General features: G+C 42.9%; 1 protein-coding gene and 1 long non-coding RNA gene across 4 annotated transcripts in view; one reads left to right on the top strand and one right to left on the bottom strand.

Moving 5' to 3' along the window:
• Positions 1-206: 206 nt before the first annotated feature.
• On the bottom strand, positions 207-16398 carry LOC148148800 (uncharacterized). The gene is made up of 3 exons (XR_015758663.1): positions 16375-16398; positions 12089-12216; positions 207-265 (listed from the first exon to the last, which is right to left on the bottom strand). It is a non-coding gene; the product is annotated as an uncharacterized LOC148148800 (long non-coding RNA).
• LOC122557209 (exocyst complex component 1-like) overlaps positions 10314-18010 on the top strand; it is a 112737-nt gene continuing 105040 nt past the window's right edge. Inside the window, exon 1 of one of the 3 annotated variants that reach the window (XR_015758662.1) lies at positions 10314-10694. Coding sequence is in view for 2 of the 3 variants with exons in the window: in XM_087992060.1 (XP_087848186.1) it covers positions 10571-10694 (124 nt within the window). In the remaining variant the exon portion in view is untranslated. The remainder of the gene's footprint in view (positions 10695-18010) is intronic. The other 2 variants (XM_087992060.1, XM_043704651.2) reach the window with 2 other exon arrangements.

Genomic DNA, 18010 nt, shown 5'->3' with positions numbered 1-18010 from the left:
ACATCAGTTATTTTCCAGGAACACAAAGCAGTTCCCATTCCAAGTCACTCTACATACAATCACTGTGCTCTGTTTCTTCAAATTTGGCATTCCCTTGAGTGGCCCACTAGTCCAATGCTGATTCTTGATCTGGAAATTTTCACTTCTTGATGACAGCAATGTTGGAGTTATTAACATTCTTGGGAGGAAAGGAACTGGGACAATCCGTCTCACCAAACAGAGGCCGTTGCATCCAGCATATTACAGCCTTCACGCAGACCAATAGCTTTAAAGAGAAAGTTGAACATTTAGTTATTAGTTGAAAGATGACAAGATCTTGACTTGCAAACTTTCTGACTGTCTGAGTACAACTGCTCTCTTCTTAGTTTTGTGAAAAACTAAACCTTAATAAGAAAGCTGGTGTCAAGCAGTCTTTTAACCAAAAGACATTCACTGCCAGTCAATATTTCACCTTTTTAAAGAATGCATCAAATGATCAGGAAAAAAAAGATTAACTAGACAACATTTTCTTGGATACTCATGTTAAACTATAGAAATAAGTAGTTGAATACTTATTGATCTCCTCAGAAGTACAGATTTCAGAGCAAACACAGCAGCTCCAAGCTTCCAGTGGATTGCTTCATTTCTACTTTCTCAGCCAGGTAACTTCTAACCTCAGAACCATTTCTAAATGTTAGTATTGCACTGTTGATTTCTTCCTCTGGTTCCAAGATAGGCAAAATTTCCAGCTTTATATCTCTCTATTAACTCAGTTTTCACATAGAGTATATGCTCTCACTCTCATTCTGCATGGTTCATTTTATCTCCATTGGTTACAGAAGACAAAATGAAGTAATAACTCTGCCTATCTGTGATATTTGTGTTTATAGGATAACCTGTTATTTTATCTCAAATGGCTTCTACTACTGTGGCAGGTTGAAACAAAAGGTGATCATATGGGGTCTGTGGAGAGCTGGGAAGGTATATACAGAACTGGCTTAATCAAAGAAACAAAGACTAGCAGTGGAAGGGTGTTTTTCTGCCTGGAGGTCTATGACCAGTAATGTTACGGAGGGATCAATGCTGGGACCACTGTTGTTTCTAACATATATAAATGTTCACCATAATATACATGAATATATAAATACAAATCTTCACTGTAAGCTTGTTGCCCTTGCATGGGATGGTGTTGGAGAATGTAGGTGGTCTGTCTAGTAAGTCTGAAGGTGACATAAAGATTGGGGCAGCTACAGATAGTGAAGAGATTGGTGGAAGATATATCAGGATATAAATAAGTTGGAGACTTGGGCAAAGAAATGACAGATGGAGCTTAATTCAGACAAATGCAAGGTGATGCATTTTGGAAGATTTAATGCAGGAGGGAAGTGTACAGTAAATGGCAGAATCCTTAAAAACATCAATATGCAGAAGGATCTAGGTGCATAAGTTAAACATGCCCTGAAAGTGGCAAAACAAATGGATAAGGTCATTAAGAAGGCATATGGCATGCTTGCTTTCATTGGTCAGGGCATAGAGTACAGGGGAACCTTGATTATCCGAACGAGATGGGTGGGCATTATTTTGAACGGATAATTGATTATTTGGATAATCAATTTTAGCTAAAACAGGGGAAGCCATATTGATCTAATGCTGTGTTCTATCGGAGAATCTGTTTAAATCTATAATGTTAATGAGTCTGCCAATTAAACAAACTAATCTTTGCAGTCTGCAAATTACACGTTAAAATGAGAAGAACAAAACCCTTACCATTAAATCCCAGCATTAAAAAAAGCCCCAAACAGCTTCTACAATCACAAGACTATTTACTGTATCAGTTTCCAGGAACTTAGTCTCACGATAGAATGACGGAAGCTCGGCGACATACATGTGTTTATGTTCTTGGTCTTTTTTTTTAATAAATGGCCCAGTAATGTGCTGGGAATACTGTAAAATACTTACTTTTGCAAAGGGCTGTGCAACATTTTCTTCAGTACAAGTAAATCAAATACACTTACCTCTTAGATGTAAAGTTTTTGCTGGACCTTGAAATCATCTTCGGATAATCTGCTATTCAGATAATCGAGGTTCCTCTGTATAAAATTGGCAAATCATGTGTAGTTTTATAGAACTTTAATTAGGCCATGAAATAATTCCACACATGCCAGTATCCCATCACCAAGTCACCCTTTATTTACATATGAACAGTCCTTGACTATAGTACAATCTCATACAAAGTCAGGCACCCAGAGTGTCAGTACCTTGACACTCCCTTTTTCGTATGTCAGCCAGGGCTCCCTGTTTGGACCAGGTTAACAGTCCCAATCAGGGAACACACATTTTATAAGTTACAATTGGTTGACCTCTTAACAATCACTACATCGCTCCCCTCTAAGTCTGTGGACATAGGCTGGTCCTATTTCTTGGAGAGCCGCCTAGGATGCTTTAGCACCGCGTCAGGTTTCTCCAATTTGGCACCCGACAATGGTGACAGTGGCAACAAACGGGATCTTGCCTCTTGTGCTAGGAGCACCTCAGTAGAACTTCGCTCTCTTCTTAGCGTGGTAAAGTCATTGACGTGGCTACTTCCATCATGTCTATCTCTGATTCAGAGAACTTGGTAACATTTGACGGACAGGGTGAATCCACAGGTGTCAGCAGCATTTCTGAATGTTCTGAGGGGCATCACACACTTGGCTCCCGCACTATTTGAGAATTTGTAGCTTTCATATGGTTCAAATAGTTATTCCAAGACAGGTGCATCTATACGAACTTTATACATCACTGGTCATGACTTCATGTTGACCATGCCTCGGGGTCATTTCCCTGACTTTTTTTCTGTGTGTCATGGGTCTGGCTTTGGAGTTCCTGATGTCGTTTCATCCTCTGCCCAGCCTAGGTCCAAGAAGATCAGATTTAACCTGGTATGGCATCTTCTACCCATTAGCAACATTACTGGTGCCATCTATGTAGTTGCATGAGGGGTGGTAATGGCTGCATTGTCAGTATGGAAAGGTTGTGATGTATTCAAAAGACCACAGTATATCAGGGTCACATTCCACAGTCCACAAGTAGTCCAGAAAGCAGAATAGTTGCTTATGAACACTGATGGATTTCGCCATACACTTGTTGCCCTTTCATGGGTGGTCGAGGAGAGGGATCATCAGTCACATATTGACAAATTAGGTCCTTGCCCACACTCTGTTCCTACTTGGAGGACTGAAGATGCAGGAAATGGCAAACTGCCTAAGAATGTAGACGTTGTAACTGCTTCTATAATGGCACAAAATTATTAGTATTAACTTTTACGCATAGTCACATATTAATGATGATCCTTCTGGCTTCTATATCCATGGTACCAACAGTGACAAATGGATTCAGTTAACGATTTGCTTTTACCATGGGGTAAAACCTCGTACCCTGCCTCATCCCCATGCCCATTCATCCTCCCCTTCCATCACTTTCTGAATGTGACAAAGATGGCATGCTGAGAGAAGTTTGCAATGTTGCCTGTATGTGCAAGATACCTATTTATTTAAAAGTGAACTTTGCAACCTTGATAATGTTGCCTTCACCATGATACAAGGCTGCAGATCCTCTTGGAGTTTAAACGTTCTGTGACCACTTTCTTGGTGAATCAGAGATGTCTCAGGTGTGGCTTCCAGATGGGGTGGAGGTTGTTGTAGTAAAATTAATAAAACTCAAATTTAGAAGCAAGTCAATCAAATTTATTAAATCAAAAGCTTTTGGGAGGGGCAGCATGATTCTGACCCTAACAGTGCAACTTGACCACACCACCTCTGCCCAAACAACAGGTACAGCAGTTTCTATCATCTGGATAATGTGTACAACAAAAGCCCGTGAAAGACGGTTTCTTGTGTTCTGCGTATGCGCACGCAGAGATTGCTGTTTCCAGGAGCAGTGTACCACGCCCTTGAGTTCTGTGTATGCACACACAGCGATCACTGGTTTCAGGAACGGCATACCATGACGTTGTATTCTATAAATATTTCTTCTTTAGTTAGTTTCTGTCTTTAAGGTAAAAAAATTTTGTTAGGTGATGCCTCTTTCCTCTTTGCAGATATTTATCTGCCGACAGCCCAAACTCTTCTTACATCATATTCTGGAACCAGATGCATTGCAACTAAAACTCCTATGCCTCTTGCAGATTTGGCAAGCAAATCCTCTGCTCTCTATGAATGGAAGTACCATATGATGAATGTTCATACATATTGTTTGACAGCTTAGGTCCTGAAGTGGAAGCACAGAAGTTGAAGTTATATTTTTATTTTGTGTGTTACAAAGGAAAAGACAGTTTTCAGTTTTGTTTTAGATTTGTTCTGAGAATCGTGGTTGTGTGCCTGAAAAAAGAATGTAATGAGATCTTTAAACCCTGGAGATGAATTGTGGCAACAATATTCCAATAATATTAAAGCAAAACAATCCAGAAGAATTCAGGCAATGTGCTAGCTAGTTCAGAGATTACATGCCAAAATTACATTACCAGTTTCTGATCAACCTGGGCTGAAAGGCAGCCCTAATAGGCTTACATTTAGATTTAGGTTTCATTGTCACTTGCACTCAAGTATGTGGTACAAAAGTACAGTGAAAAGTGTACAATGTCACCACACACGGTGCCATCTTAGGTACAAAATCTTAGTTACAGAAATAGAAAAATAAAGAAATGAATTTAAAAGGTTAACACTACTTTTTAAGTAAAGAAGTTAAAAAGGGAAACATTACGGTCTTTTCTTAAGGCATGGGTCCGCAGACACTCCAACCTGGGCTTTTCCCAAGAGGGTTTGCTCTCCCTTGTGCTGCGCATGCTTTCCGCTGCACTGGGAAAAGACCAGTCTATGCTCACCAGGTACTTTAGCCACCGACCACCACTGCTGACCTCCATCGGGCATGCCAGGCTTCTCCTCTCCTCACAAGGCTTTGGACCCAACCACTGCTGCCATCCATCCGTTGTGACTGCCGGCCGTTGCCACCATCTTTCGCCACTGCCTCCTCATCACTAACTGCTGCCACCACCTGGGCGGTCCCAAACTTCGACCATCCTTGGTGTATGAAGGGCTTCCTGAAAGGTCTGGCCATAATTTTGATTTGATTTATTGTCACATATACCTAAGTACAATGAAAAGTTCTGTTTTGCAAGCAGTACAGGCAGATCATAGCAAATAAGCACAAACGGATCATAGGGTTCTGATGTTATGAGCAATGCTTCTTCCGGAGACTCACTGAAGATGCTATCTAGTATGGTGATGAAACGACTGAAAATGAATCTTCCAGCTCAGCGAGCAAACCTACATCCAGAACCTCAACCCGAGCTACAAATCTTCTCAAAACTCGCTAGGATCATAGGGTGATTAGACAGAGCAAAGCATACAAGGTTATAGATGCAATGGAGGTGCAAAAAGCAAAATCAGCATTAGGTTTGAAACTAGAGAGGTTAATTCTAATAACAGCAGGAAAGAAGCTGTTCTTGAACCTGTTGGTATGTATGTTCAAGTTTCTGTATCTTCTGCCTGACAGAAGATGTTGGAAGAGAGTATTAGTGAGGTAGGTGAGGTCTTTGATGATGTTGACAGCCTTCTGCAGCAATCGGAAGCGTTCAGTCCATGGATGGTGGTTAACTTCTGTGATGGTCTCAGTTGCGCACAGAACTTTCTGTAATTTCTTATGGTTCTGAGCAGAGCAGTTGCCATACCAAGCTGTTATGCACCTGGATAGAATGCTCTCTATAGTGAATCTGTAAACGTTGGTGAGGGTCCTTATGGACATGCTGAATTTCCTATCTGCTGTAGGGAGTGCTGCTCAGTTTATTATACAACAGCTCCCTGGTTCTGAGACTGGGCTTACGTAGTGAGATGTGGTGTGGGGAAAAACACAGGAAGCAGATGCTTCAACTGCAAAGGAAACATTTTATTGAAATTTTATTAAAACAAGCAAAATTGAGCATACATATAATCACTGACAAGAAAATGAATACTTAGAAAAAAAAATGCTATGTATCAAGTGAAATAAGACTTGTCTGACAGCTACTAACACCCCAGTTAACCCTTGCAGCCCCGACTTTGTGCAGTGGGTTTTGAATTACAAAGAGCTGTTTATTACTGGGTGAAAGGGGAAAAGGGGGTGGGGGGGAAGAGAGAGAGAGAGAGAAAAAATGCAAATCCTGGGGTCCTATCTTGTTCCCTTCCCTAGGGAATGCCCTGCACCATTGACCCCGAAGCCCACCCTTCCTACCCTATCTTAATAAGCTGGGACAGAGGGTCTCGATAACCTTATGCTCACCCCCAAAAGTTGCATCTTTTGGCTTGGACGGTGGTGGATGTTGCTGGCACTCTCCGTGGGGGTCTCTCTGCTCTCCAGTCACTTCTCTTCAGTACGTGGAGGTTCATGGATGAGAAGATTGCTTGCTCTCCTTTTCCAGAGTCTGCGACTGGCTGTGGCTGATTCTCTTGATGCTGATTGGACATCTTGCTGAAACTACTAAAGATCAGAGTTCCCCAATTAAACTGATTGTCAGGTTCCTTTACCTCCCGCCAAATCTGGATTCGATCACTGAGCTGTTGTTGCTTCTCTTGGGGCTGATTGAGATTCATAAGACCATAAGACATAGGAACGGAAGTAAGGCCATTCGGCCCATCGAGTCCACTCCGCCATTCAATCGTGGCTGATGGGCATTTCAACTCCACTTACCCGCATTCTCCCCGTAGCCCTTAATTCCTTGTGACATCAAGAATTTATCAATTTCTGCCTTGAAGACATTTAGCGTCCCAGCCTCCACTGCACTCTGTCGCAATGAATTCCACAGGCCCACCACTCTCTGGCTGAAGAAATGTCTCCGCATTTCTGTCCTGAATTTACCCCCTCTAATTCTAAGGCTGTGTCCACGGGTCCTAGTCTCCTCGCCTAACGGAAACAATTTCCTAGCGTCCACCCTCTCCAAGCCATGTATTATCTTGTAAGTTTCTATTAGATCTCCCCTTAATCTTCTAAACTCCAATGAATACAATCCCAGGATCCTCAGCTGTTCCTCATATGTTAGACCTACCATTCCAGGGATCATCCGTGTGAATCTCCGCTGGACTCGCTCCAATGCCAGTATGTCCTTCCTGAGGTGTGGGGACCAAAACTGGACACAGTACTCCAAATGGGGCCTAACCAGAGCTTTATAAAGTCTCAGTAGCGCAACAGTGCTTTTATATTCCAACCCTCTTGAGATAATTGACAACATTGCATTCGCTTTCTTAATCACGGACTCAACTTACATGTTTACCTTTAGAGAATCCTCAACTAGCACTCCCAGATCCCTCTGTACTTTGGCTTTACGAATTTTCTCACCGTTTAGAAAGTAGTCCATGCTTGTATTCTTTTTTCCAAAGTGGAAGACCTCGCATTTGCTCACATTGAATTCCATCAGCCATTTCCTGGACCACTCTTCCAAACTGTCTAGATCCTTCTGCAGCCTCCCCACTTCCTCAGTACTACCAGCCTGTCCACCTAACTTTGTATCATCGGCAAACTTCCTGAGTATAAGATCAGGTGTGAACTGTTCGTCAGTTAAAGTGAGTGGGTTTCCGATAGTTTTGAATGTCCATTATTTCTCTCAGATGGGTGTAGGTTAAGGTATTCTTGATAGTGTGAAGGCCTTCCCATTCAAGGCAAGCAGGTTTGCATGTTGTACAATGGTGTGGAATATTCAGTATCCCTGCAAATGATTGAAAATCAAATGGTTTTGTAATTTTGTAGGCTCCAGAATGTCTCATTGTTTGCTCTGCAGGCTGGAGTTCATTGTCTTTTAGCTGAGGCATTTCTGGGGGGTCTTCCTATCGCTTTACCCCTGTACCAGACAGCTCCCTGTAGGCCTGCATATTGGCTAGTCTGTCTCAGCCAGAGAGCTCAGTGACTCTTAGTTCAAATATGAATTCCACAAACTCATGTCCCAAATTTAGAGGGTTTTAGTCCAGGATATCTGAAGGGAATTTTTGCCCCACCTTACAGAGCCTGAGGAAGAAGAGGCATTGTTATGTCTTCTTGACTGTCACATCTACGTGGGAGGTCGACGACAGATTGTTGGTTATCGTCACTCCAAGGAATTTAACATTCTCAATCTTCTCCACCTCAGCTCTGTTGATGAGGATTCGGGCTGTCCTCATTCGGGCTGTACTCATCCTTCCTTACTGAAGTCAATAATCAGTTCTCCATCTCCTTTCTATATGCTGATTCATTGTTTGATATTGGGTTTACAATGGTGGTGTCATCAGAGAACTTGTAGATATCGCTCATACAGAATTTGGCTACACAGTCATGGGTGTACATGGAATACAGGAGAGGGATGACAATGCATGCATGTGGGATGCCAGTGTTGAGGATTATCATGGAGGAAGTACTGTTGTCTATCTTCACTAATTGCAGTTTGTAGGTCAAGAAGCTGAGGATCCAGTTGTAGAGGGCGGAGCTGAGACCTTGGTCTTGGAGTTTTGAGATTAATCTGCTGTGGACCTGTTTCACCAATAGGCAAATTACAGGGGATCAAGGCAGGCTGTGAAGCTAGAGTTGATGTGGGCCATGACTAACCTCTCAAAGCACCTCGTGATTTTAGAGGTCAGAGCCACTAGGACAGTATTGTTGAGGCACATTGCATATGTTTTCTTTGGTACTGGTATAATTGTGGTCTTTTGGAAGCAGGTGGAGACTTCAGATTGAAGATGTCAGCGAATACTTTTTCCAGCTGGTCTGCACAGGATCTAAATGCACAGCCGGAGATTCTGTCTGGGCAAGTCACTTTCCTCGGGTTTACTCTCAAGAAGACTTATTCTTTCTATGCACACTTGGCACAAACTTGATTCTACAAGAAAGAAGTGTGTTATTAACACAGTGGTGGGAGGTTTTGAGGTCTTGCAGGTTTGGGTGAGAATGAAGTGAAAATAATCTGAGGAACTGACGAAAGTATGGACAGGAGAATAGTAGAGTGCTGCAGTAAAAACAGAAGACAGAATAAAGCATATTGTAATGATTGGAGAAGAGTGATGATACCGGATTTGTACAGGTACTAAATAACAACTCGGAGAAAGTGAGGACTGCAGATGCTGGAGATCAGAGCTGAAAAATGTGTTGCTGGAAAAGCGCAGCAGGTCAGGCAGCATCCAAGGAGCAGGAGAATCGACGTTTCAGACATAAGCTCTTCTTCAGGGGCTTATGCCCGAAACGTCGATTCTCCTGCTCCTTGGATGCTGCTTGACCTGCTGCGCTTTTCCAGCAACACATTTTTCAGCTCTAAATAACAACTCGTGAGGCTCAGCAGGGGTATTGAGTCAAGAGTTGTAACAGTTGATCTTAGGGGATCATTGCGAGTTATATCTTTGGCTTTGGCCAGCTTTGGGATTTCATTCCTGGTAGCCAGGGAATTCCTCCTTGCCTCCTCCAAACTCTATTAGAAGACAGGGTACAGGTTCGCGGCTTCTCTGTCTCCACAGGCATACAATAGCAAAAGGTGTTACCTTTTAATATTCGCCAGCGAACACGGAGCTCCGACATCAGTTGGGGGAAGGGGGGAATCCAGGACTTTACTTATCTCATAAAATAAAACAAAGACCTGCGGATACAGGAGATCTGACACTAAAGGAATTGCTGAAGAAACTCAGCAAGTCTGGCAGCACCTGTGGAGAGAGAAACAGTTAACATTTCGAATCCGGTGACCCCTCTTCCTGTTGCAATGGCCAATTCCGCCTCCACAACCGAATGTGATGAGAATCACTTGTTTTATGTTAAATTGTTTTTAAAAAGTAATGAATTTACCTCAGGATTAAAAGGAACGTAGTTGTATCTTTTTATGAGCATTCTTATTCTAATAGCCAGGAAACGAGAATCCCGTCCGGATCACTTGCAAGCTCGGTACCGCTTTTATTTTAAATGATTGTGGGATGAGAGACCGTTAGCAAAAACAGACCGGCTCGCGACGTCACGTCCCGAAGCCAACGGCTGTCCCGTCAATTGAAAGAGCGGGCGTAAACGATAGGTCGGGGCGGGCGTTCGGCGGAGGAGGGCGTGGTTTTCTGTGGGGGCGGCAGTCATTGTGGGGGCAGGGCTATAACTGAGGGGCGGGAACTAGGCGGAGTCATACCGAGGGGCGGGGTTTTACTTCTGGGGGACCGCGCATCAATAAGTGGGCGGGGTTTCACTGAGGGGGCGTGTCTTCAGGAGCGGCGCCCGGGTGATACTGAGGGGCGGGATGCTACTGAGGGGGTGGGGCGCGAGGACTGATGCCGAGCCTCGGTTTGGCTCAAAGCGCCGGGTTGCACGCGTGTTATTTCCCTCGCGCTTCCGTTGGCAGGAAATCTGTCAGTTGGTGAGATAGAAACGGGGAAGGCCTTGTGAGCTGGAGGGACTGTTTCTTTTTTAGGCGTAGATTGCAATCTGTTTATATGATCTCCATCTAGTTTAGGGAATCCCTAAGAACATTTTCCGTTGTTGATGTGAGCTTTGTACTTTTAGTAAATCTTATCTGAAACGGCGGTGTTGTGACTTCCTGGATTGAATTTCAAGAAAACGGGAAGGAACCATCTGTTTCCTTTATGCACCAACCATGATTGCTATTCGGAATCAGTTGCAAAAGGATGTTTTCACACCACAGGAGGAGAGGTTGTTGGGTTTGGTCTTCGTCTGGAAAGCTGGAAAGAAGCGGAAAAGCTGCATCTTGTGCGCCGCAGGTGCGTAGACTAAGCAGTGGGTCACAGAGAGCTGCAACGTGTCCGGTTTGAGATTTCACCCTGGGCGTAGGTGTATCATGCGAACCCCGATTGGAGAAGTTTTACACTTAGAGTTTTCCACAGCCCAAACTTTTGATAGTTTTAATTATTTAGTCATTCAATATGCCGATATTTTAAACTAACCCACATGTACTGAACGTCCCTTCCTCCAAATGCCAAGTATAAGAAATAGTCGTTTCGCTTTTTTTTCTGATTTCGAGTTGGGAGTGTGTAAAGAGTCTCTTTCACGAGATACATTCATCCGAGGATGTGCGTCCAGTATTGAAAATTGGAACTGCCGCCCGAAAAGGGTCAGGATGGGTCAGCTGTACCTTGACGGCAACAACGATAGTACTCGTTACGTAGTTAAAAGCCGCTTGGCGTGATAACTGTGTTTCCCATTTGCAAAAATCATTATCACAAGAGAGCTGCTAGATTTCACCTTGTCAAAACTTATCTGCTTTGCTTTTCGAGCACCACTCTAATCGAGAATCTGGTTTCCAGCATCTGCATCCTTGTTTAACCTTGTCAAAACTTAGCCGAGGCACTTCTGTTGATTGGTTTGTTCTGAGTTAAAGTTAGATTACAAGGTTCGAAACGGGGAATAAACTAAAGCAGGGGTGCGACACCTCAAAACCTACCACACACTTGATAAGGAAATTTTGGAGTAATTTTATACCTGGAGTCTCCGTTTTAGAACTTGGTGTTTGTGGTTGGGAATATTCAACGATTCTTAAATAATTTCATTGAAAGTAATGCAGACTGTTACTTGAACTCCGTTTGAGAAATATGTCAGAACCGTCAATCCTGTGGCAAAAGGAAACCGGGTTGCATATGGATTCAGTGAATGACAACAACCTACTTGTACTGCTATTGCAGCTTACTGGTGAGGAAAGTCAACATGGTGATAGAACCTGTTATCCTATTTAAATATAGTTTTGAACTTTTCATGTAGCAAGATATGTTTTTGACTATTGGATCATTTATTTGAATTCTTATTGATAATTGAACACAACTTAATTATGAAAACTACTGTATAAACTTTATGCCAACTGGACAGAGCATTTGGACTAATGCAACTGCAACTCAAGTTCAAGACTAACATAAATACCTGAGAAAACAAATGCATGAGTGTCACTCCAGCGTTCCAAAATCTCCTTCCAATGTACTTGCACTTATGGAGGCCTAGTAATGGAGTCATACAGCACAGAAACACACTATTTGGTCCAACTTGTGCTGACCAGATATCCCAATTTGACCTTGTCCCATTTGCCAGTATTTGGCCCATATCCCCTGAAACTCTTCCTATTCATATATCCATCCAGGTGTTTTTTAAATATTATAATTGTACCCACCTTCACCACTTCCTCTGGCAGCTTGTTCCATATATGCACCACCCACTGTGTGAAAAAGTTATTCCTCTGGTCCTTTTTAAATCTTTTCCTTCTCACTTGAAACATATGTCCTCTAGGTTTGGACTCCCCTACAGTGGGGAAAAAAACTTTAGTTATTCACCCTATCCATGCCAATCATGATTTCATGAACTTCTGTACAGATCATAGAGTCATAGAGATGTACAACATGGAAAAAGACCCTTTGGTCCAACTGTCCATGCCGACCTGATATCCCAACCCAATCTAGTCCCACCTGCCAGCACTTGGACCATATCCCTCCAAACCCTTCCTATTCATATACCCATCCAAATGCCTCTTAAATGTTGCAATTGTACCAGCCTCCACCACATCCTCTGGCAGCTCATTCCATATACGTACCACCCTCTGCATGAAAAAGTTGTCCCTTAGGTCTTTTTGATAGCTTTCCCCTCGCACCCTAAACTTATGCCCTCTAGTTCTGGACTCTCCGATCCCAGGGAAAAGACTTTGTCTATTTACCCAATCCATGCCCTTCATAATTTTGTAAACCTCTATAAGGTCACCCCTCAGCCTCCGATGCTCCAGGGAAAACAGCCCCAGCCTGTTCAGCCTCTCCCTATACCTCAAATCCTCCAACCCTGGTAACATCCTTGAATACCTTTTCTGAACCCTTTCAAGTTACACAACATCTTTCCGATAGGAAGGAGACCAGAATTGCACTCAATATTCCAACAGTGGCCTAACCAACATCCTGTACAGCCACAACATGACCTCCCAACTCCTGTACTCAATACTCTGACCAATAAAGGAAAGCATACCAAACGCCTTCTTCACTATCCTATCTACCTGTGATTCCACTTTCAAGGAGCTATGAACCTGCACTCCAAGGTCTCTTTGTTCAGCACACTCCCTAGGACCTTACCATTAAGTGTATAAGTCCTGCGAAGGTTTGCTTTCCCAAAATGCAGCACCTCGCATTTATCTGAGTTAACTCCATCTGCCACTTCTCAGCCTATTGGCCCATCTGGTCCAGATCCTGTTGTACTCTGAGGTAACTCTCTTCGCTGTCAACTACACCTCCAATTTTGGTGTCATCTGCAAACTTACTAACTGTAACTCTTATACTCGCATCCAAATCATTTATGTAAGTGACAAAAAGTAGAGGCCCCAGCACCGATCCACAGGTCACAGGCCTCCATTCTGAAAAACAACCCTCCACCACCACCCTCTGTCTTCTACCTTTGAGCCAGTTCTGTATCCAAATGGCTAGTTCTCCCTGTATTCTGTGAGATCTAACCTTGCTAATCAGTCTCCCATCGGGAACCTTATCAAACGCCTTACTGAAGTCCATATAGATCACACCTATTGCTCTGCCCTCATCAATCTTCTTTGTTACTTCTTCAAAAAACTCAATCAAATTTGTGAGATATGATTTCCCATGCACAAAGCCATGTTGACTATCCCGAATCAGTCCTTGCCTTTCCAAATACATGTACATCCTGTCCCTCAAGATTCCCTCCAACAACTTGCCCACCACCGAGGTCAGGCTCACTGGTCTATAGTTCCCTGGCTTGTCCTTACTACTCTTCTTAAACAGTGGCACCACGTTTGCCAACCTCCAGTCTTCCGGCACCTAACCTGTGACTATCGATGATACAAATATCTCAGCAAGAGGCCCAGCAATCACTTCTCTAGATTCCCACAGAGTTCTCGGGTACACCTGATCAGGTCCTGGGGATTTATCCACCTTTAACCGTTTCAAGACATCCAGCACTTCCTCCTCTGTAATCTGGACATTTTGGAAGATGTCACCATCGATTTCCCTACAGTCTATATCTTCCATATCCTTTTCCACAGTAAATACTGATGCAAAATATTCATTTAGTATCTCCCCCATTTTCTGTGGCTCCACACAAAGGCCATCTTGCTGATCTTTGAGGGGCCCTATTTTCTCCCTAGTTACCCTTTAATCCTTAATATATTTGTAAAAACCGTTTGGATTCTCCTTAATTCTATTTGCCAAAGCTATCTCATGTCCCCGTTTTGCCCTCCTGATTTCCCTCTTAAGTATACTTCTACTTCCTTTATACTCTTCTAAGGATTCACTCGATCTATCCTGTCTATACCTGACATATGCTTCCTTCTTTTTCTTAACCAAACCCTCAATTTCTTTAGTCATCCAGCATTCCCTATACCTACCAGCCTTCCCTTTCACCCTGACAGGAAATATACTTTCTCTGGATTCTTGTTATCTCATTTCTGAAGGCTTCCCATTTCCAGCCGTCTCTTTACCTGCGAACATCTGCCTCCAATTGGCTTTCAAAAGTTCTTGCCTAATATCATCAAAATTGGCCTTTCTCCAATTCAGAACTTCAACTTTTAGATCTGGTCTATCCTTTTCCATCACGATTTTAAAACTAATAGAATTATGGTCACTGGCCCCAAAGTGCTCCCCCACTGACACCTCAGTCACCTGCCCTGCCTTATTTCCCAAGAGTAGGTCAAGTTTTGCACCTTCTCTGGTAGGTACATCTACATACTGAATCAAAAAAATTGTCTTGTATGCACTTAAGAAATTCCTCTCCATCTAAACCTTTAACACTATGGCAGTCCCAGTCGATGTTTGGAAAGTTAAAATCCCCTACCATAACCACCCTATTATTCTTCCAGGTAGCTGAGATCTCCTTACAAGTTTGTTTCTCAATTTCCGTCTGACTATTGGGGGGATCTATAATACAATCCCAATAAGGTGATCATCCCTTTCTTATTTCTCAGTTCCACCCAAATCACTTCCCTGGATGTATTTCCGGGAATATCCTCCCTCAGCACAGCTGTAATGATATCCCTTATCAAAAATGCCACTCCCCCTTCTCTCTTGCCTGCCTTTCTATCATTCCTGTAGCATTTGTATCCTGGAACATTAAGCTGCCAGTCCTGCCCATCCCGGAGCCATGTTTCTGTAATTGCTATGATATCCCAGTCCTATGTTCCTAACCATGCCCTGAGTTCATCTGCCTTCCCTGTTAGGCCCCTTGCATTGAAATAAATGCAGTTTAATTTATTAGTCCTACCTTGTCCCTGCCTGCCCTGACTGTTTGATTCACTTCTGTTCTCAACTGTACCAGTCTCAGATTGATCTCTTTCCTCACTATCTCCCTGGATCCCACCCCCCACCTTACTCGTTTAAATCCTCCCAAGCAGTTCTAGCAAATTTCCCTGCCAGTATATTAGTCCCCTTCCAATTTAGGTGCAATCCGTCCTTCTTGTACAGGTCACTTCTACCCCAAAAGAGATTCCAATGATCCTTCTCCCATACACCAGCTCCTCAGCCATGCATTCATCTGCTCTGTCCTCCTACACTAGCTCGTAGCACTGGGAGTAATCCAGATATTACTACCCTTGAGGACCTCCTTTTTAAATTTCTGCCTAACTCTCTGTTATCTCCCTTCGGAGTCTCAACTTTTTCCCTTCCAATATCGTTGGTTCCAATGTGGACAATGACCTCTTGCTGGCCCCTCTCCCCCGTGAGAACATTCTGCACCCTCCCTGAGACATCCTTGATCCTGGCACCAGGGAAACAACACACCATTCTGCTTTTTCTCTGCTGGCCTACAGGATCCCCTAACACAATTGATCTCTTGGAAGCCGACGTACCCCTTGTTGCATTTGAGCCAGTCTCAATACCAGAAACTTGGCTGTTCATGCTATGTTCCCTTGATAATCCATCACCTCCTATATTTTCCAAAACGGCATACCTGTTTGAAATGTGCATATCCACAAATGACTCCTGCCCTAGGTGCCGACCTCTCTTAACCTTCCTGGAGTTAACCCATCAATGTGACTTTATCTGAGACTTTCCCCCCTTCCTAGAACTGCCATCCATTATATACTGTTGCTGTTGCAAATTCTTCATCGCTTCTATCTGTCTCTCCAACCGATCAACTCGATCTGATAAGATTTGCATCCAACAGCATTTATGGCAGATATAATCCGCAGTACCCTTAAACTCTGTTTAAACGCCCACATCTGCCAAGAAGTACACATCACTGCAAAGGCCATTTTTGCTCCTTCACAATCTACAGACCCAGAAAATAACACCGTCTTATTCCTGTACAAAACACTGGCACCAGGTTAAATTAAGAGCTATGGCTTATATTTTAAGTTTAATCAAGAGACTTATCTCCAAGAACATATTATCAAGAAAGAACCCACTGTACTCACTAATACTGCCTTTCTCTTGAACAGACTTAAAACAACAACTAACTTACCTGATTTTGTGTTGTGAACTTCGCCCAAACCGGTTCCTCCAAGATTAGTTGTGAAATTCACTGTTTGTTAATTTTCCCAGATGCACTCCAATGTCCAGCGACACATGAATTCAAAAACAGCAAAGGCAGTAACTGTGCAGGTTCTCTCTCTCTCTCTTTCTCTCTTCTGCACTGTCCTCACCATGTGCTTCCTTTAAAACTGCTGTTGTTTTGACTTTTTTTTTCCAAAGTTCCAAAACAATGCTGCAGCGTATAAAACAGTAATTGCTGCTCCTGGAATTCGAAGAAATCACCTCCAGCACCTAAAATACCTCAAAAAAAGGAGCAGCTCTTCCAGCCAGAAATTTTTCCCGTCCTCCATCTTGGATTACCCAGAATCGCCTCTCAGCTTCTGATGCTCCAGGGAAAAAAATGCCCCAGCCTATTCAATTTCTCCCTGTAACTCAAACCCTGCAGTCCTGGCAACATCCTTGTCGATCTTTTCTGAACCCTGTCAGGTTTAACAACATCCTTCTAAAAAAAGGCCGGCCAGAATTGCATGCAGTATTCTAAAAGTGGCCTCACCAGTGTCCTGTACAGCCACAACATGATGTTCCATCTCCTCCTTTCCATCTGGTATACTGCATCAATTGCTTACAGTATAGTTTTCTCACAGATTGGGATAACAGCTTTGCAAGAGATCTGTGTTCACTACAGAAATATAACTTTATATTTTCAGTCACCTTTCATATTACTTCTTCAGCTCAACCCCACTCTGGTCTCTTTATGGTGGCCCAATATAGTGTCATTGAAAACTTGTAAGCTTGGGATACAGCATCTCATTTTTGCATTTGGCAGTTAATAACCTTTCAGACTCAATATTACATTCAATGAATTCTAATCGCTTGTAAAATTTGTTCATTCATGTGAACATCATTGGTTGTGCCAGCATTTATTTCCCATCTCTCATTGCCCTTGAGAAGATGGTGACTTGTCTTCTTGAAATGCAGCAGACCAGTTGGTGTAGGATTCAACAACATTGAAAGAACTGTGTATTTCCAAGTCAGAATAGTGAGTGGCTTGGAGGGAAACTTGGCAGATGGTGGTGTTCTTATGTATCTGTTGCCTTTTCCATCTAGATGGTAGTGGTCATAGGTTTGGAACACCCATCAAGTCTGCTCTGCCATTTGTTTTTGTACAAATACAAAAACAGAAACAAAAAAAATATAAGCAGGAGATTTACTGTTTCCTTTTTGGTAAGTTAAGGTGGGATTTGGGATTTGTCAGCATGTCCCTGCGAATTGGTTGTACGGTGGGGTGTGGGATCTGGCCTTGCTGCCCCTTTCCCTGTAAATTGCTGTTTCTTGTAAACTGCTGTTATTGTTTACTATTGGCTGTTTGAAAAAACATATATGTAACAGGAGATTCAGAATCTCCTTTTTTGAGTGATTGACTCCGAGCTGGCTGGCCACTGTCAGTGTACTGTGTACATGTAAGGTGACAGGATACTAACCTCTGTACAGTTATTTCAACTTCCAAACTGACAGTTAAACCTGACTGTTAACCTTAGAGTCCAGAACTAGGACTCCCACATATCTTCGTTCTTCAGATATCCAAAGCCTTTCCCATTTAGAGAATAGTCTGTGCCTCTTTTCAT

Source organism: Chiloscyllium plagiosum, unplaced genomic scaffold (genome assembly GCF_037043375.1).
Source record: "Chiloscyllium plagiosum isolate Xiang-an unplaced genomic scaffold, Cpla_swu_hap1 HiC_scaffold_11, whole genome shotgun sequence".
NCBI classification, from domain to species: Eukaryota; Metazoa; Chordata; class Chondrichthyes; order Orectolobiformes; family Hemiscylliidae; genus Chiloscyllium; species Chiloscyllium plagiosum.
Note: the sequence above shows the minus strand (reverse complement) of the source record. Positions and strands in the feature narration are given on the sequence as shown.